The 25,947-nt window shown below is 37.0% G+C and overlaps 1 protein-coding gene across 2 annotated transcripts in view; it reads right to left on the bottom strand.

The window, feature by feature from the left end:
• DCP2 (decapping mRNA 2) overlaps positions 1 to 25,722 on the bottom strand; it is a 51,457-nt gene extending 25,735 nt beyond the window's left edge. For both annotated transcript variants that reach the window (XR_004423528.1, XM_033110439.1), the window contains exons 1-4: positions 25,488 to 25,722; positions 13,826 to 13,977; positions 8,346 to 8,473; positions 7,804 to 7,902 (exon numbers count right to left, since the gene is read on the bottom strand). Coding sequence is in view for 1 of the 2 variants with exons in the window: in XM_033110439.1 (XP_032966330.1) it covers positions 7,804 to 7,902; positions 8,346 to 8,473; positions 13,826 to 13,977; positions 25,488 to 25,540 (432 nt within the window). In the remaining variant the exon portion in view is untranslated. The remainder of the gene's footprint in view (positions 1 to 7,803; positions 7,903 to 8,345; positions 8,474 to 13,825; positions 13,978 to 25,487) is intronic.
• Between the last annotated feature and the right edge of the window lie 225 nt (positions 25,723 to 25,947).

Here is a 25,947-nt window from a genome sequence, read left to right as displayed (position 1 = left end):
ATGTAACTGACATACATCAACATATAAGTTTAAGATGTACGACATAATGGTTTGACTTACATATACTGTGAAATAATTACCACAGTAAGTTGAGTTAGCATCCATCTATCTCATACAGATACAATAAAAAGCAAACAAAAATTTTTTTGTCACGAAAACTCTTAGGACCTACTCTCACCTACTTTCCTATATGCATCACACAACAGTGTTAACTACTAGTCGTCATGTTGTACGTCACACCCCTAGCACTTATTTATCTTATAACTGTAAGTTCAAAACTGCCCCCCCTCTGGTAACCACAAATCTGATCTCTTTTTTAATGAGCTTTTTTCCCCAGATTCTACAAACAGGTGACCATTGAGCAGTTGAAAATCTACGTAACTTTTGACTCCCCCAAAACGTAATTTTCCCTCGGTATCCACGGGGGATTCAATCCAGGACCTCCACAGTTCTGCAGATACCAAAATCTGCCAATGCTCAAGTCCCCTACATGAAATGACATGGAACAGTGCATAGTTGGCCCTCCCTATCCGCAGATTCCCAACCACAGACTAAAAACCAGTACAGGTTATTTATTGAAAAAAATTTGCATCTAAGTGGACCCCCACAGTTCAAACACTGTTATTCAAGGGTCAGCTAAGTAAGATAATACAGTATTTGTCTTTCTATGACAGATATCTTTTCAAGGTATGTTTTCATTTCCTTTGGATATATTCCCAGAAGTGGAATTGCCAGATCATAAGGTATTTTTAATTTTCTGAGGAAACGCCATACTGCTTCCACAGTGCCTGCACCAGTTTACAATCCCACCAACAGTGTAGGAGGGTTGCCTTTTGTCCACATCCTCACCAGCATTTATTGTCTCATCTTTTTTGATAATGGCCATTTTAACAGGTATAAGGTGATATCTCATTGTGGTTTTGATTTGCATTTCCCTTTTCACATATCTGTTGACCATTTGTACATCTTCTTTGGAAAAATATCTATTCAGGTCTTTTGCCAATTTTTAAATTGGATTTGTTTCTGATAAGTTCTATGATTTATTTATTTTGATATTAACCCCTTATGAGATATAGTTTGCAAATATTTTCCCCATTCCGTACAATCATTTTGTTTCTTTTGCTGTGCAGAAGCTTTTTAATTTGACATAGTCCCACTTGTTTATTTTGCTGCTTGTGCTTTAGATGTCAAATTCAAAAAAAAATTCATTGCCAAGACCCATGTCAAGGGCTTTTTTCCTGTTTTCTTCTAGGAGTTTCATGGTCTCACGTGTTACATTTAAGTCTTTAATCCATTTCAACTTTAGTAAGTGGTGTAAGACAAGAGTCTAGTTTCATTCTTTTACATGTGGATATCTAATTTTCCCAGCACCATTTACTGAAGAGACATTTACTGTCTTTTCTCCACTGAGTTTTCTTGGTTCAACTGTCAAATATTAGCTGATTGTATATATGCTTACATTTATTTCTGGGCTCCTGATTTGTTCCACTGATCTGTCTGTTTTTATTCCAGTACCACACTGTTTTGATTACTATAGTTTATAGTACAGCTTGAAATCAGGAAGTGTGATGCCTTCCACTCTTTGAGAATTGCTTTGATAATTCAGGACCTTTTGAGGTTCCATATAAATTTTAGGATTGTTTTTTCTACTTCTGTATAAAATACCATTAGAATCTTGATTCTTCCAATCCATTAACACAGAATAAATTTTTTTTAATTGATAATTCCATCTGTAGGCCAGGAGAACTAAAATTCTCATATGGAGGTGGTGGGAATGTAAATTGATACAACCACGTGAAAAACTATAGGCAATACGTATACAGCTTCCCTATGGTTCAATAAATCCACTCCTAGAGAAATGAGGGCTTATTTACCTCAAAAGACATGTACAAGAATATCTACAGCAGTTTCAATCATAATAGCCAAAAACTGGACATAATCCAATGCATAAGAGAATGGATAAAGAACTGAATATTTATACACTGAACACTACACATTATACTTGAATACTACACAATAAATAACCAACTAATAATAAAAAAGAACCAACTACTGATACATGCAACAACATAGATGAGTCTCACAGGCATCATATTAAGTCACAGACACAAAACACAAACTTCTATTTATAGGAAGTTCAAGAACAGGCAAAATTAATCAATGGAGGCACAAGTCAAAATAGTGGTTCCCTCCAGGAAATATGGAAAAATGCAGGTACTGATTGCGAAGGGGTAAGCAAGAATCTTCTGAGGAAGTATTTTCTATCTGGGTGGTGGTTTCACAGGTCAATAAATACACAAAAATGAGTAAACTGCTAATATTAGCATACTTTGTTTTTATAAACATAAAAGTTCAACAAAAAAGTTTAAAAACTAATTTATACATGGATCTTTATTTTATTTTTACTTATTCTCTTTAGCTCCCTTCGACAATACCTTATAATTAGAAATAAGTATACACTCCTAGTCATGAAGTCTGTATAACTAGCAACTATGCTGAAAGTAAATTGTATAATCTAAGTTCCTTGTGAGCAAAGTCTGTTACCTTTGTGTTACAAACTGTACAGTGCATGAGCCTGGATAGGATACTGGATTGGGGAGGGGTGGAAACTGCTGAAAAGAACTATAAGGGACAATCAGTAAATATGAGTATGAACTGTCCATGAGACAGATAACAGCACCTTCAATGTTACATTCTTGAATTTAGTAATTACACTTCTGATTACATAAGATAACATCAGTGCTTAAAAAGCACATGTAGAAGTAAGTAGTAAGGGGCACTGTGTCTGTAATTTACTCCTAAATTATTCAACAATAATAAAAACCATACACACATATGTATCAAAAGTAATATAAAGCAAACATGGCAAAATACTAATGGGTGTTTACTCTTTGTATTAGTTTTACTATTTTTTCTCCGTACTTGAAATTATCTCAATATTAATGCAATTTTTAAGGAGTCACAGGTAGTTAATGATTAGTTCTTTTTAGTGCATTCATTCAAACACATACTGTATGCTTAGTAAGTGACTGGAACTATCCTAGTCACTGACTTCAAAAATAAAATCAGAAAGTACTGCTTTTTAAAGAGTCAGTCTAAAAAGAAAAAAATAATTATAATATATGTGCCAAGGGGTAGTGGGTGTTGTTGGGATACAGAATCAGGGTGCCTAACTCAGCCTGGGGTAGAAGTGAGGTGGGAGTTTTGAGTTGCATGGTCACCTCTGGAAGGCTGTCATGGATAGCAATGCCCTTCTGCTGGACACACGTGAGCTAGAACTTACAAGATGAAGAGTCTGCCAGATAGGTAAGAAGAAAAAGTATTCCATTTAGAGAGCTGGGAATGGCTACAGCTGAAAAAATTTTGGGCGGAAGTGGTACAATATGAAGCAAAATGAAAAGGGCCATAGGTGCTAGCACAGGCAGCTTCAAATCCTCTACAACCAAACTTAGAACAAATACAACAAAGTAACATATAACCTCTCCATTCTAAAAGTGACATAGATTTGCCTCTAAAATTAGGTATTCATTCTCATCAAATATTTACCAGGAAAAAGTTTTAATAGCTCACTTTCGTTTGGAGACATCAAAGATAAAAATTTTAATACCACACTTTCTGTGAATCAAATCCATTCCTGTAGTATAACACATAGTTAATTTTCCTGGCACATGGAATAGCAGTAACTTCCCAAATGGTATCAGATAAAAATCCCTAACCAAGATTTAAAAATGTACTACCCCAAAAGCATCGGCATAGACAGATGATGAAATCCTTTATGTCCTTTAAGCCTACAGGAAGAGGTGGAATAAGCCAACCAATAGTTCCTCTGTACAAATTCTGTGAAGATAAAATCTTATAAGCACACAGCTTCATTATAATATTGTTTTACCATATAAGTAACAATATGAAATCTTGAAACTTCAAGTGAACTGTGAAGTATCATTTGCTTGTTCTCAAGAACAGTTGGTATTACACAACTGACAACAAACATATACTGAGGTTATCCTAACATATCTTTTCCACAATATCCAGAAAACATTTTTCATTTTTGTCCTAAATCTACTTCACTGAATAAAAGTGATCAGAAATAACCTGATTAACGAAGGTGAACCAAAAAGGTCAAAGAGAAGATTGGAAATTACTAATTAAGACGGTCCCTCGCCTTCTATTGACAACGAATCAAACCTTTTCCCTGAGAAGCCTGCTTGCCACTGCTTCCTCCAGCTCAGCCCAGGTACACAGCCCTTACAGGATGTGTCAAATTCTGCTACAGCGTAACAAAACACCCCTGGACAGCCATACACAGTGAAATAATAACATTAATACAACTATAATAACCCAAAATAAAATGTTATAACAACTAAATTGAAACATTAGCAACTTAAGGTTAAGTACCAATGGTAGAACAGCCTAACTTCAAAGTGCATAAGGCATCAGCCTAACAAATGGCAGCTAAAAATTAGGACAAAATTTCTCCGTACAGATTAGTCAATAAGGTGAAAATTAAAAGGAACACTGTGATATTAACATAATCTCCTATCAAGAATGGAATACCAATCTAGTTTTCAACTAAGACTTAACATTGGTGGTTCCCCGCCTCGCTCAGGGCTGCTCCTGTTACACTGCAGCACCACCACGTGGCAAAGGACACACTGCAACAGCAGCGCTACATGAATACTTTCATCACTCAAAACTAGCAACTGCTGTGGATTGATCAGCATCCCTCCCAAATTCTTACGTTGAAGTCCTAACCCCCAGTGTGACTGTATTTGGAGTTAGGGCCTGTGAGGGGGTGACAAAAGGCTGGTGCCCTTACAAGAAGAGAAACTAGTGCTGTCTGCACTCATGCAGGCACCCATGAAAGGCCACCCAAGCACAGAGAGAAGGCTGCCAACTGCCAGCCGGGATAAGTCCTCACCAGGAACCAAATGGGCAGGTGCCCTGACCTTGGACTCCCAGCCTCCAGAGCTGCGAGAAGTAAACTGCTGGTGTTTAAGCCATGCCGGCAGTGATGCTTTGTTATGGCAGCCTGAGTACACTGATACAGCAACACTCCACCTTAATACCAAAACTTCTCTTTATGACAAAGGTAGTCATTTAAAAATCCGGAATAAAAGTCAAAGGCTTGCCTTTAAAAATTTGAATTCAAAAATTTACAGAAATTAAAGTTAAGCTTTTTCTGACAAGATCCTTTATCAGCTAAAAGATGTTATTTAGGTCAGAAAGGTCAGAAGTTAGGATCATTTATCAAAGGGAATTTTTTTTCCCTGAAATTAACGGAATATGGTTCCTCAGAATGCCTGTGCTTTCTTCAGAGCAAGACAAAAATTCTAAAACAAAACAAAAAATTTACATTGATCCCAATCAGAAAAGTGAGTAATTAGAAAATACATATACTTAAAAATCACAAATTCCTTGTTTTCATCTGTGCACGTGAGTGCTTAGAAATAGCCCTTTACATACATTCCTTGACTGCCTAAATTGTAGTAGTGAAGATTACGGACTCCAGAGCCCAACTACCAGTGTTTACGTCCCTATTCAGCTGCTTTTTGAGACTCTGGACATGTTACTAAACTGCTCTACGTTTCAGTTCTTCACCTGTAAAACGGAGATAAGCTCCCATAATGGTTGTATCCCTCCCCACAAGACTATCTTTAGATCCTATCATCCACAGTCCATTCTCCCACTTCCCATGCCCTAAGAATAAATTTTATTTAATTTCATACAAATTAGGGTACTCTACAAGTCATCACTGAAATTAGCAGCACATGAACAAAACAAGCTTTTATCTTAGTATCTCAGAGCAGAGAACAAACAAAATAAACCAAAGTGACATCTTGGTGCTTCAGTTCACAGGTTAACTTCCTCTCTCTCTCACCTAAAATACCCTGTTTCTGCATTATCCTGACTCTACAATATAGCGTATAACATCAAATGGAGGCTTCTAGTGGAAGATACAAGTAGACCCCTTAGGATTGGGGTACTTCGGTTTTCCAAGTTTAGGTATTTGATTTCCTCCAAGTTCCCCCAAGAAGATCCAATTACAGAGACAGCTGATCTTAGCCTATTTAGCCTAAGTTTCCGTTATCCCAGTTAATGGAGTGTCTTTTGTGGACTTATGACAACTATCTCACTGCTACAGAACTAGCCTAACTCCATGCACACGACTACAGACCAAGTCCTCTAAGTAGGATGCTATAGTTCCCATCTTGTCCTTCCCTTAGAAGTTAAGAGGACTACAACATTTGAGGACATAAAAGGGAAGATTTTACAACTGCTCCATTTTGTCTCCTGCCATTATGATTAGTCAAGGTTCTTTGGAAAGCTGATAATGCTGCAGAAAACAGAAAACAGCAGGCAAAGAGGAAGACCAAATGTGAGATGGGCTGACTCCATGAAAGAAGCCATTGGCGTGAGTCTGCAGGAGCTGAGCAGGACTGCTGAGGACAGGACATTGTACACATCACTCATTCATAGGGTCACTGGGAGTCGGAGCTGATTCAATGGCATATAACTCTGACATACACACACACCCTACAGAAAGATAAGGGACAGTTCTAAAGAGGATGTGGCAATTCCTCACCTGCTTCCTAAACGGCTTTCAATTTTAAGGGGTATGCATTAACTTTTACTAACTTGTATGTAACGACTTTGTCTGTAAGTTGCTGCAAATACTTACTTAGGTAAGCTGTTTCATACTGAATTTAAAATGCAGTCATTTTCAATTGCTTTTTAAATCCTATTCCAAAATAAATAACCACTAACAGTTTATATGGTAAATAACCACTAGTGGTTTATAATAATTTTACCTATTATCCCTCACTACCCAATCTTAAACGAGGTAGTGAACATTGCTACAGGAAAACACTCAGTCAAAACTGGATAATAATAATAAATGATAAGGAATTCATATATAAGAATATAGTGCACAATCCATCACAAGGTGCTGTGCAATTAATGCCAAGCAAATGATAAAGACAACAGCTGCTATTCAAGTTCAGAGACAAATGAAGGAGAGAGCTAACTGGCTTCATTTAAAAATAAGTAAAATTTTAAGAATGAACTTTAGAAATTATTCACTCTAAACCTCATTTTACAAAGAAGAAACTCAGGTCCTGTATACACAGCTAGTTGGTGGCAGCCCTTCAGAAAAAAAAGGGAAATTTGAGCTGGGTCTAGAAAGGTATCTAGATAGGATTGGAAAAGTCAGGAAGAGATGACTTTCCAGGTGGGGAAATGATATAAGCAAAAAGTTTAAAGGCTGAAACAAGCAGTCAAATTCCGGGTACAAAGAATAAATCCTTTTGATTGTGAATAAAGATAAATTTAGGAAGGGCTAAATTTTTTGTTGGGAGTAGAGTTTCAATACTTAAAGGATTAAACTTCATCCCATAGGTAGTGGGGAAGCTAGAGTGGGTTTTGAGCAACAAATGTAAATTTCTTTAAAAAGTCCAAATTCTGCACTTGTCTGGAAGCCAAGACTATAAACATAAAACAAGGGTTATAACAGCCAAAATGTTTTACCAATTGCATATCCAATTCTAAAAGGAAAGGTGAAGATACAAAAAAGAAAAAAAGTTAAGAGATAATGGAATAAGAAATGGACAATGAAAGAAAATGGAAACAAGAAAAGAATAAATGATAGGGAGTTGTGAGCAAAGGAATCAACCGTTATATTATAAAAGATAAGTTGTTTCACATAGTTAAGTTCTGGAAAGAGGTCCAAACAAGTCGCTAAGGCTAAAAACACAATTCAAAGCATAACCACCAAATGCTACTATGTTTCAAACTGTAATAACTTACCTCTCTAGCAGCACAATCATGAGGAGCTTCTTCTTTGTTTACTTTTCCTTTTGGAAATCCCCAGCCTGATTTTGCTAGGTACCCCTGAACCAGTAGTACCTACAAAACAACCAGAGATTAAAATAAGTAACTTATTCTCCTTTCCCATGCTGCTTTCTAAGAGTCAAAGGTGTTTTTCTCCTTACTTCAGGTAACTGTTATCACCAATGATTTTATACAGTACTTGGTTTAAATTTTACATCAGTTTGAATATACTACTAGTGTGAAAGCATTCTGCACATTTTAAAGTATTTTTTCAGCAAAGTAAAAGTGACACTTCTTTGTAATAAGCTATACATCAAGTATAAAATATTAAGACACAATGCAGACAAAATATGCAAAATTTGACCTGTTAGCACCAAAAATGTAGTATATTTTAATACTTCAATTCAGAACATTATAGAAGTAACACTTTATTTTTATAGAAATAAAAATAACATTTTATTAGGAGGAAAACAGTTGATCACCATTTCATTAAAAATCTTTAATTTTATTACACTCACATTTTCAAGTGTCTCATCAAGAATAATTGCACCATATGTTGGTACTCCCATTTTATATTCCTTCCATTCATCCAAAACTTTTTCCACATCTTCACCTTGAGGCAGCAAAAATGGACAATGACTGAAGAGTATACATAGTGTTAAGGAAGTTAGTTTCTCCTTTAATACAGCTTGAGCACTTACATACAGAGAGACACCTATTCAAAAGAACTGTTATTTTCTATGAAATTACTCAAATCTTCACCTCACTTAAGTTTATCCCTCCTGTTTCTGTTTTTTCACATTTGTTTTCTCTTGATCAAGTCATTGCTAACTTCTGCATTTAGCCTAGACACAAATTCAGCAAGCTTTGCATATTCATAGTCCTGGATCCTGAGTTAACACAAATTCAGTACCACGTGAACACCTTACTTCTCATTAAGTCAGTCAAATTCATCAGATCAGGAGTCAACAGATACTGAAACCAGAGGCAAGAAGCAAGTACAGTGCACATACACTGGTTAAGAGGGAGAAGTTGTCAAAACAAGTTACAGTGGCAAACTGTGGGAAGCAGAACTGGGGATGAAGTATTACCACTCTACATGCTGTATTTCTTTACTATGTACACATATATGTATTGCTTTTATAATTAAAAACATTTTTAAGGTGACGCTTATAGAAAAACATAAATCTGGTATTAAGGAAAATCTAGCCTGTTTCAAAAGAAAATGGGCATGCCCCTCCCCAAAACTGGGCAGAGTAAAATAATTGTTTTTAAAAGTAAATAAAACCTAAACCTGTGAAGTGTACACTCAGGCTTCCAATACACCGTGCTGTCAAATGCCTCATCACTATCCCACTGTTGTGAAAAGTGTGGGGAAAACTGTAATTTGATAGTGTGTCTCAAAGCAAGGACATAAGTCTTAAGGGTCCTCAAATCCTTTATGAAAACACATATTGTTTTCATTCTCATGTTAATCTAGAAACATGCAATATGAGCATATTTTTCACCATTTGGATGATCAAATGTTAATGTATCAAGTATCATCACTTGATTTCAGAGACCACACTGGTACTAATATTACTTTACCTGCTTTGGACTACTAAAAACAGAAGAAATCTAAAATGCAAATGATGCATAAAAGTCAAATGATATTTGAATGTAACACAGAAAGGTTTTATAACAGAACAAAGAAAGGTGGTGGAAAAACTGGAGTACAAGCATGTCTAAACAACCTCAAAGAAGTCAGCATTATATTCACATTGCGGTTGGTGGTTTGATTTCAACAAAAACATCACAATAATTTCATTTTATGAAAATAAATTTTATATGTTCTACAGTTTTGTATTTTAAAATTCGTTTTGGTTTTATAGTTGTACTAAGAACTAAAGAGGCCCTCAAAAAGACCAAAGAAGTTAATCATCTATGTAATTAAAAGACAAACACTAGGTTAATCTCAATATAATTGTTCCATGCCTTCATTTGGGGAGGGAAAAAAGAAGGATCAAGTTTGGGTACAACATAACCATGTCACGAAGCCCTATGGATGCTAAGATTCTGAAAGGTATTTTCCAATACAAGTCTGGCTTCAGATGTTCAATAAAATCCCCTAAGTGTTTTAACGTTATCACAGATATTTCTTTAATCTAAGTATAAATTTTAAATAAATGGGTATTTTTCCAATAAAAATTTAACCACAGAGAAAAACAAAAATACCCCAGAAACAGAGATACTGATCAACAGTTCAGAGATAGGTACTTATCCAGTTTTTTCCTTTCTCTTCCTTCTGCCTATACTGTTCCTAATTAATTTCAAGGTGAATCAGTGTTCTCCTTTTCCTACACATTAAACTACTTTAAAAAGAGTAGTAAATGGTTAGCAAGAGAAATTACATCAACTGACTTAACTCTGGAATCTATTTATACTCTTTATCCGTTTTTTTCCTACCCCAAAACCACAAGAAAATAAGTGAGCTGGCTGAACCAACCATCTACAGTTCAAGATACACTTGGAATTAATCTTGAAAAGAACCTGTTAAGTATTTGGCTCAAGTCTACACAATTAGCAAGTAACAGAACCAAATCCAAAATGACATCAATTTCCCCACTGACAACTCTTCAATCCTCCTTCATACTTAATCGTACATAAAAGTAATTCAATTCAAACATGGAGTGGAAAATTTTTAAATACCATTTTTATTTAATCAGATAATATATTTAATTCAAAAAACCCTACAACATGCACTAAGTAATTGTTAATTAGCATTTCTAATTTTTACTGTGCTTAATTACTGATTTTCTTAATCTCCAAACCAAATTATTTTGAGTCTTGAATCTGGGGTACTGGGCCTTACACAGTAAGAGAAAGAGAGATTACACTAATTAAACAATGTAAGAATTTTAAGCTTGTACACTTGTATTACATATATTTTCTCTTTTTTAAACAATTCAGTGTTTTTACATACTCTTTATTCTAATATTTTTTGCAAAAAACATGAAAAACCTATTTTGGGTATAAACAATCATTAGATAGTAATCTCCACCCCAAATTTTCCATCATCTTAGATGGTATCAATTACCTCAGAGAGCTCGTTGCAAGCTCTAGCCTCAGTTCTTTCATTCCTTGTCTTTCCCACCCCCCAATCCCAGGACCAGTTCCCACACAACGTTCTAGGACTTGCCATCACTAGAATTATTCTGGCAGTTTGATTAAAGTAAAACATCTGAACCCTAACTTTTAATGGCATTCTTTTAATTACTCGCACCATGTCGTAATTCTACATCAATCTCTGACCGTTTTCCTTTCTCCGTATTAGCACCCTCCTGCTTTTATTTTCTTCCCCAAACGTGGTCCATCCGTTTAATCAATCTCCTAGCAATTCCCAAAATTTCTTAGTCCCACTGTTCTCTGAACACAACTCCCCGGCAAAACTTCAACCCAGGAACAAATCCAGAATACCCACAGTGGTGAGCACTTACTGAAGAAAAATCACAAGACTATGCACAATTTACATAAGAGAAAACAGAGGCATTGAAAAAAAGCCCCACCACTTGCCCAAGGTTGCATGGCTATTAATGCCAGCCCACGGAATCTGCCTCCAGAACTCACGCTAGTACCTTTTATTCTATGCAGTCTTACCACTTCAATATTCCAAGGGTGCCACAAACCAACTTGTTTGTAACTGAATCCATCATTCCCCTGCAAGATTTCTTCTCCTTGATTTTTCTACAAATGGAATGGCTATCAATCCACTCAACTGCTCAAACCAGAAACCAGAGCACCACCCTTCATTCACCCACCTCTCCGCAGACATCCAGGTTAACATGAATTTTACCTCTGAAGTAGCATTCAAATTTAACCTATGTGATTCATCTCTATCACAGGTTTCCGTTTCTAATTCATAAATTAGTGAAAAAGCATCTCAACTATGTTTCCGTCTCACCTTCCTCCAATTCAGTCTACATTATTCCAGAGTTCTTTCAAAACACCCCTAGAGAAAAAAAGCACACGTTGCAAAACGTTAACAAAGGGTGAATATATAATATAATAAGGGTATGAAGGCAGTTCACTGTAATATTCTTTCAACTTTAAGCTCGCTTTTTTCCCAAAATAAAAAGTTTAACTGTTTTAAACATCTCCAATATTCTAGTACTCTTACGAAGTCCAAACAAACATGGCCCACCTGGCCCTTACATGCTTGAGCCCTGACTTACTCTCCGTTGACCACTTCCTCCAAAGGAAACTTTTACGTCTCGCGGAGTATCCCTCTCCTCTGTTCCTACCGAGCCCTCACTACCCTCTCCTAACTTACATACTGCTCTATCATCATTTCCTTTTCTGTCTCCCTCATCTTTGTGAAGGACCGGACCCACCTTGTTCACCACATAATGCCTGGCACAGAACACACAGCTATTTAAAGTCTACCTACCACATCAACAATAAAGATTTCTTTCTCCATATAACTGAATTTCAAGAAACGTAACTAAAACAGGTTTCTGATTTTTGTTAATAGCAAAGAAAGTTTAAAACTCACACGCATACACACACAGAATCTTATTCAGAACCCCAAAGTATATAAAGTTGCTATGACAGAACAGTCAACGCAAAACAGACCAAAGCCACAGAAGAGAATTTGCCAGTTTTCACCTGTTTCTATAGAAAGCAGTTTTCTGTGATTTCTCCGCAGAACCTATCGTCAAGCCTTTAACAAACAATGCTCAATAGTACTTCTTTCCGCTTTGATTCCTCATTCACTGCCCTACATGTAACCAGTAAAATAGCTTTATCATTTCTTCCACTGACAGGTGTCTTCAGTCTTTTCTTTGCAGGCCCTCTACTAGGTATGGTCCAGTACCTTATTGGTCCACAGCTCCAGTATTGTAACAGTCTACCGTAAGGTTCAACCGATCCTGCCACGTAAGTCCTGAATGCAATTTTTAAATGATCTAAGTAATATTCTTTAGCCTTGCTCAAAAACTTTCTACGTTACCTAGAACAGTATTCATTCATTTTTCTGCAGGTTCCTTTAGGGGTTCCTTACTTCATGGGGCTCAAGGAAAATTATAGGGAGTTGAGGGTTATTTTAGGTCATCTACTCCAATTCTAGTATAGGATACAGTGAACTTGTGGGAATTCCATTTGAACACGATTTGTGGTTAAAAACAGTGACTTACAGAATAAATATCAAAGCACTTTGACTCAAGATTTAAAAACCCACAAATCCCCCCTATATCTTCTATTCTTATCTTCTATTATATCCCCATAAGAAGGCTCTGCTCCATTCAAACTCCTGTATTTCCTGAGCTATCCCTTATTCCTTTCCAACTCTACAATTTTGCTCAATCCCTTTTCTTTACCTGGAACATATTCCCCACTTCTGTGTTTAGAAAATAGTCCTATATTCCCTTGAAATTATAGATTTGCTTAAAATCTTTCCACATTTTCCCAAATTCTAAAAATCTTTACTATCAGGACCTTTAGTAAATTGTCATTTTTTTGCCCTGTGACATAACCTGTTTTATAATCTTAAATATTCATGTGACTCTTTTATACCTAATTATGTAAGTTTCTACCTTACCTGTAAATGGGGGGGGGGGGGGAGAGAAGCTTCTTCAAAGGCAAGGACTTTTTTGTTATTTGCCACAAAACCAAAATCACTGCTTTGAACACAGTAAGTATTCAATAATTATTTAAGGATCAAAGATCATCTGGTTAAATCAAACAGAAAAGGAAAGTAAAAAAACAGATCAGTTGTAGAAATAGGCTATTTTTGAAAGAAAAGAAAATCAAATTTAATTCTAATCATCAGTGCACATTTCAAGGGATCCTCTACGTAATAAGAATACTACTAAATTGTCTACTATTCATATTTGACAACTTTTAGAAATTAACTATGATTTATCTAATAGGTTATAAATCTGAAAGACAAGAAAAAGGAAATTTGTGCTAAAATATTTTACTAACAAGAATGAATGAGTCATTATAGTAATAAAAAGGATATCAGCTTTAGCAAAGTCTCTTATCCCACACTGAGGTAATCCTGGTGTGTTCTGCATATAGAAATCCAAGTAAAACCAATGGGCAAGTTCAATCTGAAAACACACTCGAATAGCATTGTCTCTTTCCTCGCTGGGAATATGCAAAATAAATCGGCTGTCAAAAACAAAAACATATAAAAATTACATTTAAAAACTATAATGACTTATTTTAATCTATTTAATTGCTTCATCCCTGACCCACCACCATACAAAAGGGACTAAAAGCAATGCTAACCAAGGGAACAAAATTTGGGGAAAATTACCATAAGGAAGATGAATCTAGGCGGGAAAAAACAAAAAGGTATCACATGTATCTCACTCAGAATTTTTTTAAGAGGTCTTTTATCCTCTGTTCACAAAACAAATGTAAGAGCTGACTAACAATAAACTAAAGGCGAGCAAGAAAACAACCTTCACTAGGATTTCCTCCCGTGTCTGGTAACATTTTCTAAGAATATATGCAAATATATTTGTCAAACAGAAAAGATGTTAGCTGCTTAATCTTCACATTGAAAGTATTACCAAAAAAAAGTAAAGAAATTAACACTATTGCTCATTAATAGACTAGTCTTCCCAAAGAGCTTCATCCACAGAACCTGGGTTCAAACTAACTTTCAAATACAGTATACTCAAAAAATCCTGAATTGTCTTTTCCAAGTACATTGGGGGTGGGGGGAAATGGCATATTTATTATACATGTAAGTGTACATTATATGAGGTCTGACAATTAAGCTCGCGAACTCATCCTAGAAAAAGTGCTACATACCTCATTGCTGAATATCACTACAGTAACCTTCGAAGTACTCCCCTTGGGAAGCTATGCACTGACGCCAGTGCCTAGTCTACCCTTCAAAGCAATTTTGGAACTCTTTTTCTCGAATGGCCATCAAAGCTGTCATCATTTTACCCTTGATGTCCCAAATGTCAACAAAATGTCTTCCTTTCAATATTTCCTTGATCTTCGGGTAAAGAAAGAAGTCATTGGGGGCCAGATCAGGTGAGTAGGGAGAGTGTTCCAATACAGCTATTTGTTTACTGGCTAAAAAAACTCCCTCAGACAGTGCCGTGTGAGCTGGTATATTGTCGTGATGCAAGAGCCATCAATTGTTGGCGAAAAGTTCAGGTCGTCTAACATTTTCATGCAGCCTTTTCAGCACTTCCAAATAGTAAACTTGGTTATCTGTCCAGTTGGTACAAATTCATAATGAATAATCCCTCTGATATTAAAAAAGGTTAGCAACATCGTTGAAAGTTCTCAAACTTAATTGCCAGAACTCGTATGTACATACGTATACATATATATGACTTAAATAATAAATCCCTTTTTTGTGCAAACAAGTCAGAATTCATAAGTCTAAGTAAATGTGATTTACAGTAGTCATTAGGCAACCACCAAATGTTTCTTCACTGCACCGTATTTTTGGTAATCCTTTCTTCTAGTGACCTTAGAGACAGATTAAACTACATAAAAGAAATCTGTTGGTTTTTAGTATCATTTTCAAAAATTAAGAATAGTATCAGCCCGTTTGATCACTTACACTATTCACTAGCTATGGTGCTTAAATGTCCTTGGTTGTTTCCAAGTTTCAAATCAAACTTCAAACAAAATACTTTTATTATATAAAAATGTGACAGTCCAATAGGAGAAGTAGTTAAGTAAATGGTAGCACAAATGTATATACAATAATCCACATTTCAATACAGAAAAATTATGTAGAAAAGGATCCTACACTAAGGATCTTACTCTAAGAACAATATGTGTTAACATGCAACCCTGATGGCATTGTCTAAGATATAAAATCCGAAGCCTTCCATATGGCATTCGAGAGCTGGTCCATGCTCACCTGCATAACCTCTTGTATCACGCGAAGAGGTTGTTTACACCCAGCAATACCTAATGCCTGGAACTCCGAAATTGCCATCCACATACTATATTTACACTCCCCTTCTCTGGTCTATCTAGCAAACTCCTAATTTATCCTTTATGACTTACAAACACTACCTCTCCTATGTAGGCACACCAGACGCCTCTCAACAGGTATACACTACACCCTCTCACACTCCCATCCATTACAGCAATTATCTTATTTTTACTACTATTGTCCACAAGCCCTTCCAAATTATTTCAGAGATAGTGTACTATTAAACTTATTGCATATTATTACACCCGTATTCTAGCAAACTGTCTGACATATACTGATAGTGACAAAGTGATAGTTATAATTTATCTTTTAAAGGTTTTAGAGATTCATATTCCCGTTAAGATGGAGCAATCACACTACTTTGTTCCCTCCCATAAAATGCAGCTATCAAACCTGGACAAAACGCATGGAGCAGCTATTTGAGAACTGTTCAAAAAAAATAGTCGCAGGAAGATTGGGAGAAAAGACTAGTATTCAAAATGAATTTAGCATTTTCTACCTTCTAGTATCCCCTGGCTGGATCAGGGGGTAGGAGTGGGCACTAGCAGGGACAGAGAGGGCACTCCAGATCAAGAAAGGAGTCTGAAAGGGTCTCCTAACGCTCAGACATAATGGGGGCAAATTCCCCTTTTTCTCTTTTCTCCCTTTTCTCGTGCCCCAGCCCCAAAGCAATGGCCATCATGGTTACAGAGGTGGCTGCAACAGTGGCTGTAACAGGGAACCACAGAGGCTAACGAAACTCTGAGGGAGGGGAACCTTCCTCTGGGATTGCAAGACGTGAGGTCCCAGGAGAGCAGGGCCATTCTCCACTGCGTTCTTTTATCTCCCAGTCGCTTGGTCCCAGACATGGGCAGACTCACATGAAGTGTGTGGCCGAGGGGCTTTCTGGACCTAGGACCAAAAAGGGGAGATCCAAGGACCTGAGAAGTACCAAAGAGATAGCAGAGGGAAAGCAGCTCAGGAAAATGGCCCCATGAAATTTTTTATGAACTCTGGGGTTAAACCCCAAGCCGTACAAGCTTGAATTAGACAACAAACAGCACACCACAAACTTTGTGAACTGAACTATAAAACAGACCACTGCCCAAGTCTCACATTGGCTCCTGGGTGGTACATACAAGACACAGAGCACTGCAAAAACTTACCTTCTTTCATCTGATTTTATTTGACTTATCCTCTAGGTCTCAATAAAAACCCTCTGCTATTTCTTATTTTCTGAGTTTGAGGCATTTTCTATTTCCATTATGTGGAAGATGTGGAATTACCCAACCTTCTGATTTCTCCATCCTCCCAACAAAATTATACGTATCATAGTTTTGGTTAGTTTGCCAATTTCAGCACTATTGATATTTTGCAGCAGGTGATTCTGTTGATAGGAGCCGTCCTGTGCGTTGTAGGATGTTCAACAGCATCCCTCGCCTCTACCCATTAGAGGTCAACAGCACTCCCCACCAAGTTGTGACAACCAAAAAATATCTCCAGATATTGCCAAATGCTCCCTGAGGGGAGCAAAATCACTCCTAGTTGACAACCACGGTGTTAGATCAGCCGTCTTTCTATTACTATGACTCTGTAAATGCAATTCACAACTGAGCCTTTCCTGTTCTCCACAATTAATAAAGGTCTTGTCATTGCTTATGCTTCATTTTCTCTGTATTTGTCACTAATTCAACCTTCCACTAGTTCCCCAAAATTTTTTCTCAAGATGTTAATTCGGATGCACCCGTTTCATCTTGAAGACTGTCCTTGAAACTTCTGATATGAAGTGTGATCAAACAATACGGTGAATGTTTAAATGAAAAAAAAAATTATTACAGTATAAGACACATTGCCATCAACCCTCTCAAAATATTCCCCCTTGCTTTGAACACACTTATCCCATCATTCTTGCCACTTCCTGAAGCGGTTCTGGAAGTCCTCTTTCGTGAGTGTCTTTAGTTGCGCTTTCTTAGCTGCCTCGATGTCCTGAATCGATTCAAAGCGTTTATCTTTCCTGGTCATTTTGACTTTGGGGAAGAGCCCGAGTTGCCCAGTGCCAGATACGGTGAATAAGGTGGATGAGGACACACCATAATGTTTCTATTTGACAGAAATTGCTGTACCAGAAGTGATGTGTGACACAGAGCACTGTCACGATGGAGGATGATTTATGGCACACTTTAAAACACACTTCTCAACTGTAGCTCACACCTGACTGACTGTACCAAACAAGTTGAAACTTGTCACATACTGTTACTAAGGCTCAATGCACTGCCTCCCGTATTGAAGAGCCCTGCCTTTCCGTTGGATGGCACTCGGCAGCAGCATTCACCGTATTTTGTGATCACAACAGAAAGGCTGTGTGTCACACATCACCTTTGGTATGTAAATTTAAGTGTGTTTGAATCGAGGGGGAGTATTTTGAAGGGGATTAAAGGCAATGTGTCTTTTACTGTAAATTTTTTAAAATTTGAACATTCACCGTATTCTTTGATCACAAGATTGACTCTGTGAATCAATCTTGACTTTCGTCTACACCTAACACACATTTGTCCTCCTATGCTGTCCCTTCACTAGCATCCTAAAGTTGGTTCTCTGTGTCTCTATCTTATGTTAAATCTCATGTTTCTTGTATCCTGTTCTCAATTTACTTCTTTGTGAAACAAAGTACAACCTCTTATACCTTCTGGAGGAAGGATGCAGGGGAGATAAATACTGAGACATTGTACATCTGAAAATATCTTTACTCTTTCCTCACACTTGATAATTTGGCTGGGTAAAGAATTCTAGGTTGGAAAACATTTTCCTTCAGAATTCTGAAAATAATGCTCTCCTGCCAGCATGCCATTACAATGTTAAGGAGACTGAAGCTATTCCAATTCTTAATCCTTTCTATGACCTGTTTTTACCAGTCTGGAAACTTCTAGGTTTCTCCTTATGCTCCCAGTGTTGTGAAATTTCTCAGTGTCTATTTTTCATCCACTGCATCGCCATTCAATGGGCCTTACCTATTTGGAAACTATCGTTCAGAGCTGAAGGACCTCATGGACTGATCCTCTTACGATTCTCTACCTTTATCTGATATTTGCTACCTCTGATTTCCTCCCCACACTTTCTGGAAAAAGTTCTTAACTTTATCTTGCAAGCCATCTATCGAGGTCTGTGTTCTGCTCTATTTTTAATTTCCAAATGCTCCTTTTGTTTGAATTTTGCTTTTATAGCTTACCATCATTTCATGGTTGTAAAAAATATTCCTAAGATCAATGTAGTTGTTTGTTTTTTTAAGTTTTATTCTACCTGCATAGTTGATTCTTCCCAGCTTTTTTTTTTTCTGTTAGTTTTAAGCTTTACCTTTCATGTTAAAAGGCCTATTTCAACTGTTTAGATTTAAGTGTATCAGACCACAAAGCTATTTGGGAGGGTTGTCACACTGAGGCACCATTTAAGATGATCAGGCTGGGCCATTACTGAGGAAACCCCAGTGGCAGTATCGTCTTTCCTTGGGCGCGTCAGACCACCTAAAGAAGAACCTTCTAATCTCCTATCTGGAGGGTGAAGGCCAGGCGATCACATTCTGGAAGCTGAGCTAAGAGGACTGAGGTTTTCAGCACGTATACAGGATGCACAAATTCACTGCTGCCACTTTCCGGTGTCCTCTTATTCTGGAGCAGACCGACACTACTGCAGTTGTCTCTCATTCAGGTCCATCAGGTCTGTATCACTTTCCCTTTTGTTTCAGAGTTCCCAAATTCTGCTGCTCATCTCTTCATCCATTATTCCTTTCCTTGGGGGTTTATGCATTTAATATTTTAAAAACAAAACACTTTACTCTTTTAGTGTTTGTGTTCAATCTACTATCTTTAACTAGAAATTCCCATTTCAACAAATTTCTGTATGGCCCTAACCACAACCTAAAAGGTGGTAACAAAGTGCCCAGGACAAACTCAATCCCCTGCCCATCCCCATCCCCATCCAGAAAAGCCCCAGGTGAAGAAAGGTAAACTGGAGGATGGGAATGAAAAATAGGACTAAAAAGGGTGTGGGGGGGAAACAGCAAGGTCTGTTTAGGTAATAGAAGAATGTCTATTCCTCTTTCACTCCTTTGTTATATAGAAGTCTCTCCTACAAAAGAGTGGGGGAAGGGGAACAATGTCTGAGGCTCTTTTCTAACTTTAGTAGATAGATTTGTATTGGCACCAAAGGCAAAATTCCCACACTGGATCTCAACGGCCTTCCGGTGTGAGAGCCAGCTAGCCTTGTATCTATTCACATAAAGAGGAAGCCTATCCATAAGCCACGCTACTGCTTCACCTTACATATAAAAAGAAAATCAAGAATCACCCAACATCTAAAGAAAACCTGGGGCGTGATGAAGAAAAAAATTAAATAAATTTTAAAACTGGCCCTGAAGAAAAGACAGTGTTGAGATCATCTCCTAGAACCTTGGTGCTCAAAGTGTGGAGCCTCGACAACCTGGGAGCATTCAGTGTGAGAAGAGAAACAGACATTTAAGTCACAGAAGGACTGAGAAAATTGACTTCCTAATGACCCCCTCAAAGGAAATGACTTTAGACTGTGCGTCAGCAAAGCAAGAATGAACACCAAGAAAGCATAAAACATGAGACTCAAGAGAGAACAGAGACAAGGTGGGAGAGCTGGGAAATGGAAGCCTAGTACATCAGTTATTTGGTAAGTGAACCCACCCAGATTGGACCAGGAGAGTGGCGTCTCCAAAAGGGCACTCTGGAGAAAGACAGAATTCTGTAGAAAGAAGGCATGATTGAGGGTGTGACTGAGGATAGAATAAAGGAGCAGATGGGAGAGGGGGCAACACAGCTAGAAACTTTGGACATGTTGGGGGAGAGGGGTAGATGTACAAGAGAATCACAGCCTAAATGTGAAATAGAATGCCAACATTAGAACAAAAAGACGATCCAAGAAAAAAAAAGGATTTCAAGAATAGCTAGAAGGAATCAGAATAATCTTTCTCCAAAAGAAAAAAACTGAAAGGCAGCATTATTTTGACCAATTTGTAGAATGGAAAAAAGAAAAATTCATATGAATATTCTCTCTGAAGATCCTTACCAAGGTATCCTGAGAATGGCCTGATGAAAAAGAAACAAAATCCTAGCCACCTGCCTCTTCTGTGAAAAATATATACCTAGTTATATTGTATAACAAATGGTATTATTATTGTTCAGCTTTTGCAATCAACAGACTTCAGAAGGTTACAAAATGACATGTAAATATTATCAATCTTAATTTTTATTTTGGTTAAACATCGATAGAAACTGAAGGAATGCGTAAGAAAGAAATGGAAGATGGGGAACTAATTACCTCACTTTATCAAATAAAGACTCAAGAGATACTTTCTGTAAATTTATAAAATAAATACATATAATTTTAAGTATACAAAGTCACAAAGGTAACCAACAGAACAATTTAAAACAGTGATATAAATATATTGGAAGTAGGCCAAAGTCAACAGTAGGTCTGGTAAATTAACCCCCTACCAATGTAAACTAAATCATCAATCTAATATCTGAAGTTGATAAAACAAGAAACTGGTTTAATTATATTTTAAAATATTGAAGTATTCTCCAGACTTCAACATAAAATTGGTAAGACTGGAGAGCAGAACTGGGACAGAAAGGGATACGGCAGGAGACTTGCTTTTCATTTATAAATTCTTTTGTACTGTTTGATTTTTTAAAACCTCTTTTTAATAGTTAAAAGCTGACTTATTTAAGAAATTTTGTAAGAAAAAGGAAATGCGACACATGAAGATTACACTTCAACGCTTTCATTCTGTGCATGTTTTTGAGTTGTTTTAAAGATACGAAAGTTTGTGAATATATACATATAATGCACATAGAAATAAAATGCTTTCCACAATAATTTGTTATGGGAAAATTTCTCCAACTCACATAATGTCATATTTCCAACGTTCCCAAAGATAGAAAGAATATTAGCACGAGGACTGCAATTGGAACAAAAATGTTTCAGAATTGAACATTAAAATGGTAAGGTGACGATGAGCACAGATTATTTAATTAACCTATGCAATCACCAAAATAGCAGAAACATTCATTGCCAGAAAATACTTTTCTCCTTTTAACACTGGAGTAGTCTTACCATTTAATTCTTAAAAGGGGCTTTAAAAAAAAAAAAAACACCTCCAAGCATCTCTTTAAAAGAGAAACAACTTACCAAATTATAGTTTTCAGTTTTTACTTTAAAAACATGTTCTCCAATTCTTCAATAAGCTAATTTAAATAGTACTGAAAAACTGACTTTTAATATCAAAAATCATGGTGCACCAAAGGCAAATACTACCATAAAACTGGTGATTTCCTTTTTTACATAAACATACACTCATTATTATAAAGCAATTTTTGTTCACTAGAACATTTTAGACAGGAGTCTTCTCTTCCTCTCCTCTAATTCCATTCCACCCAGAAGTAACCAGTGTTAATCAGCTTGGTATACAGTTGACCCTTGAACAACACAGGTTTGAACTGCACTTATATATGGATTTTTTTCCAATAAATACTACATATGTTATTTTTCCTTCCTTATGATTTTCTTAATGTTTTCTTTTCTCTAGCTTACTTTATTGTAAGAATACAGTATAGAATATATACAACTTGAAAAAATGTATTAATCAACTGTTTGTTATCAGTAAGGCTATCTGCAGTTAAGTTTTTGAGGAATCAAGTTATGTGCAGATTTTCGACTGCAGCGGGGTTGGTACCCCTAACTCCCCACTCCACCCCACCAAACCCCCCTCTCCACCCCCCCCCCATGCTATTCAAGGGTCAACTGTATATTCTTTCACATTTTTCCTGTGCATACGCACATATACACAAAACATTTAAACATTTGTTTTCCAAAAAGGCATCAAATGAGTAGTACATTACATTCAGTAGTAAGATTCTGTGCATCTTTTCAAGACAAGTATTTTCCCTTCAGTTTACTTTTGCTAATTTCCTTAGGAATTTCTAATGGCTGCACAGTATTTCAGTAAATGAAATGCTATATATTAAACCATCTAAAAATAGCATTCCATGTCTAAGTTATAAGCAGTCTAATGGTTACAAAGTCCCATCTTGAAATTTTAAGTCTCTTGCTCTAATTTTTACATCAAAATCAATCTCACGTTTTAACCTTCTTCAAAATATATGGTCAATAACTAAAGCAGACAAGATTAGCAGGAATATGTAACTTATCAAAAATGAAATTAACACAAAACGAAAAACCTCTTAAATATATTAATAAACAGAACTGATGAAAATATAAAGGGAGTAAAAACAGGAGTCAAGACCAAACTCATAAATCAAGAGGTACTCAAAACAGCAAAGTGCTGAAAAATTAACCTTTTCCAACTTCATTTTTATAAAAATTAGAAATTACATAAAATTCTAAGTGTAAAAATTGTAAAAATTCCTGGAAAAGCCCACAATCAAAAGCCTAAACTGTCAACATCAAATAATATTTAAATTAATCAACAAAGGTACTATAAATATTAACTTGAAAATGGCATTACTTTTAAAACCTGAAGTTTTAAAAAATGCCTACTTGGCAGTGATGGGATGTAAAATACAGCATAAGGAATACAGTCAATGATATTGTAATAACAATGTATGGCGTCAGATGGATACTAAATTTATCAGGGTGATCACTTCGTAAGTTATATAAATGTCTAATCACTATGCTGTACACCTGAAACTAATATAACATTGAACGTCAACTATAATTGAAACATTTTTAAAAAGAAATGGCTATTTGGTTTCATTATTAGTTTATTAAGTAGCTAGCCCTAATTGTTACACACACCACCTTATTTATATAGCCAAAACATAATTGCAAAATAATTCTTAAAGGAAAAATGTTACTCTATTCTAAAAGATTTTTGTAAAACAGCTTAAATACACTGCATGGAAAACTAAGAACTCTTAACACTCAACAGATGTGAAACAGTGTTAACAAATACAATGTAATTATTTTGAGTAAACATGTTCCACACATAAAATCAATCACCTTCATAATGGTTGATACAATTTCTTTAAATGATGTAATCCTCCATAATATACAAAGTAAACCCAATATTAGTAAGATTAGATGCCTATAAAAAGTATGATTACCATCTTTTTCTAAATAAACCTGCATTCCTATTAATCCATTATTGCTCCTTTCCAAATTACTCATCTTTAATTTTTTTCTAACTATAAAATGCACATCCTTTTAAAAATCTTGAAAACATGAGTAAGAAAATAAAAATCATAATCCCACTTTCGGTATATGTTTTTCTAGACATTTATCTATACAGACATACATATGTATCCAATCTTTTTTTTTCTTTTCTTAAAAAACTGAGATCATAGTGCCTCTAAAGTGGTTCATTCAAATCTATCATATTCCAAAAATTAGAATACCATCACCAAAGAAGTAACAGTGATATTCTTACTTGTTGCAAAATTATTCTATTTACTTATCTGCGTGTACCTTTCTTTCCTGAGGTTTAAAATGTTAGACTTGATTTTCTATTACATCCACGTGATGTAGGAGAAAAAGCACAGGCATTGTAGAGAGTAAGACCTAGGTTTCAATTCTTGATTTTCTAAATCACGATGAATGTGACCTTGTGTAAATTACAACCTCTCTGAGTCTGTGTGTCAGCTGAAAATTTAAATAATTGTACCTACCAAATAGGGTTGTTTTGAGGATTAAATAAAATGTTAAAGGAGGACCCAGTACCTAGCACCCAATAGTAACCCTACAAATATTACTCATTAAAAAAAAAAAAACGCGTGAATTAGACATTTACTAAAAGTCAGACTTTGAGACATAAATACACTAACTATAATTGAAATGGTGTTATTTTATCAGTTTTTACTCACTTGTAATTTCAATTATTTCACAACCCACTTACACCTGGCGAAAATAAAAAAAAATTTACTTAGTTTGGGAAAAAATGTATTTTAAGTTCATTTTACACGTGTTCGGCTAGCTGAAATTATAACTAACAAGAAGGAAGAATGCAGAAATTTTCTCTTGTAAAAATATGCCATGAGTTAAAACCTTGGGGTTGAGAATTTCCTTTAAGAAGGATAATTAAGTGACGAAAAGAAAAGCAGCTCTCGATTGTTTTCCCCTCCCAACTTCCAATGTAAGTTTTGGGATGAACAAGAGAGTGATTCTTTATAGCAATTACAGAAAATGCCACGGGGGAAAGAGAAGTTTGAAAACTGCTCCCCGCGTAGGTCTGGGGACCTGGGATTCTAAGATTTAAAAACTTGAAGTCTTTCAACAGAATTAGGGAATGAGCCGGAGGGAGGAGGGGAAACGGTCTGTAAAAGTCAAAGAGGCAGAAAAAGCAGGAGGGGGGGAGGGGGCAGCTTCAAAAACGCGAAGGACCCAGGCTTCCGCGAAGCGGCTTCGCTCACGGAAGAGTTGGGGAAGTAAAAAATGAGGAAATGTCGGGGCTCGGCGAAGAAGGATGGGAGGGGCGTGAGAAACAGGGAGGCTGCGGCGGGAAAAGAGGAGTGGTGTCGTCCGAGAGAAGGGTCGCCCCGGGAAAGGGAGCGGCGGCGGGACCGGAAAAGCGAGGGCAAGGATGTGGGCGGGGGGAGAGACAGGGAGGCCTCTGCGGTTGTCGCATCTGAGGGGAAAAAGCGAGCGAGAGGACCAAAGGGCACCGGGGCAGCGCGGAGCGCCGCGGTACCTGCAGAGATCGTCCAGGACGCTGCCGGGAATCTCCACCCGTTTGGTCTCCATGATGAGGACCCACAGCAGGAGCAGCGCATCCCGGCTCCGCGCTGCCGGGGACCGAGGGTATGGCACGGAGAGCAGACTGCAGCGGCGGCGGCTCCAACGAGGACGAGAGGGGGAAGGGGCGAGACCCGCTTACTTATGTTCCGCACCCTCAGCCCTGGACCCCCGAGGCTGGGCCAAGGCGCGGGGCGGAGCCCCGGGAGTTACGCCCCGTTCTGCTTGAACGGCCCAATGGGAAGCTGGGAATTCGGGAGCCTGATTGCCCTAAGCCAATGAGACATTTGCTTATTGGTCCGTCGTCTCCAATCCGTCTTCAAGCTGCTCAGTTGCTACTCAGAAAACCAACTTCCCGCCGCCTTTGACTGAGCCCTGGGGTGGATACGCGCGTGCGCACCACACCTCCCCTGCAC

The sequence above is a fragment of the Rhinolophus ferrumequinum genome, chromosome 7 (genome assembly GCF_004115265.2).
Source record: "Rhinolophus ferrumequinum isolate MPI-CBG mRhiFer1 chromosome 7, mRhiFer1_v1.p, whole genome shotgun sequence".
Taxonomy (NCBI): Eukaryota; Metazoa; Chordata; class Mammalia; order Chiroptera; family Rhinolophidae; genus Rhinolophus; species Rhinolophus ferrumequinum.
Note: the sequence above shows the minus strand (reverse complement) of the source record. Positions and strands in the feature narration are given on the sequence as shown.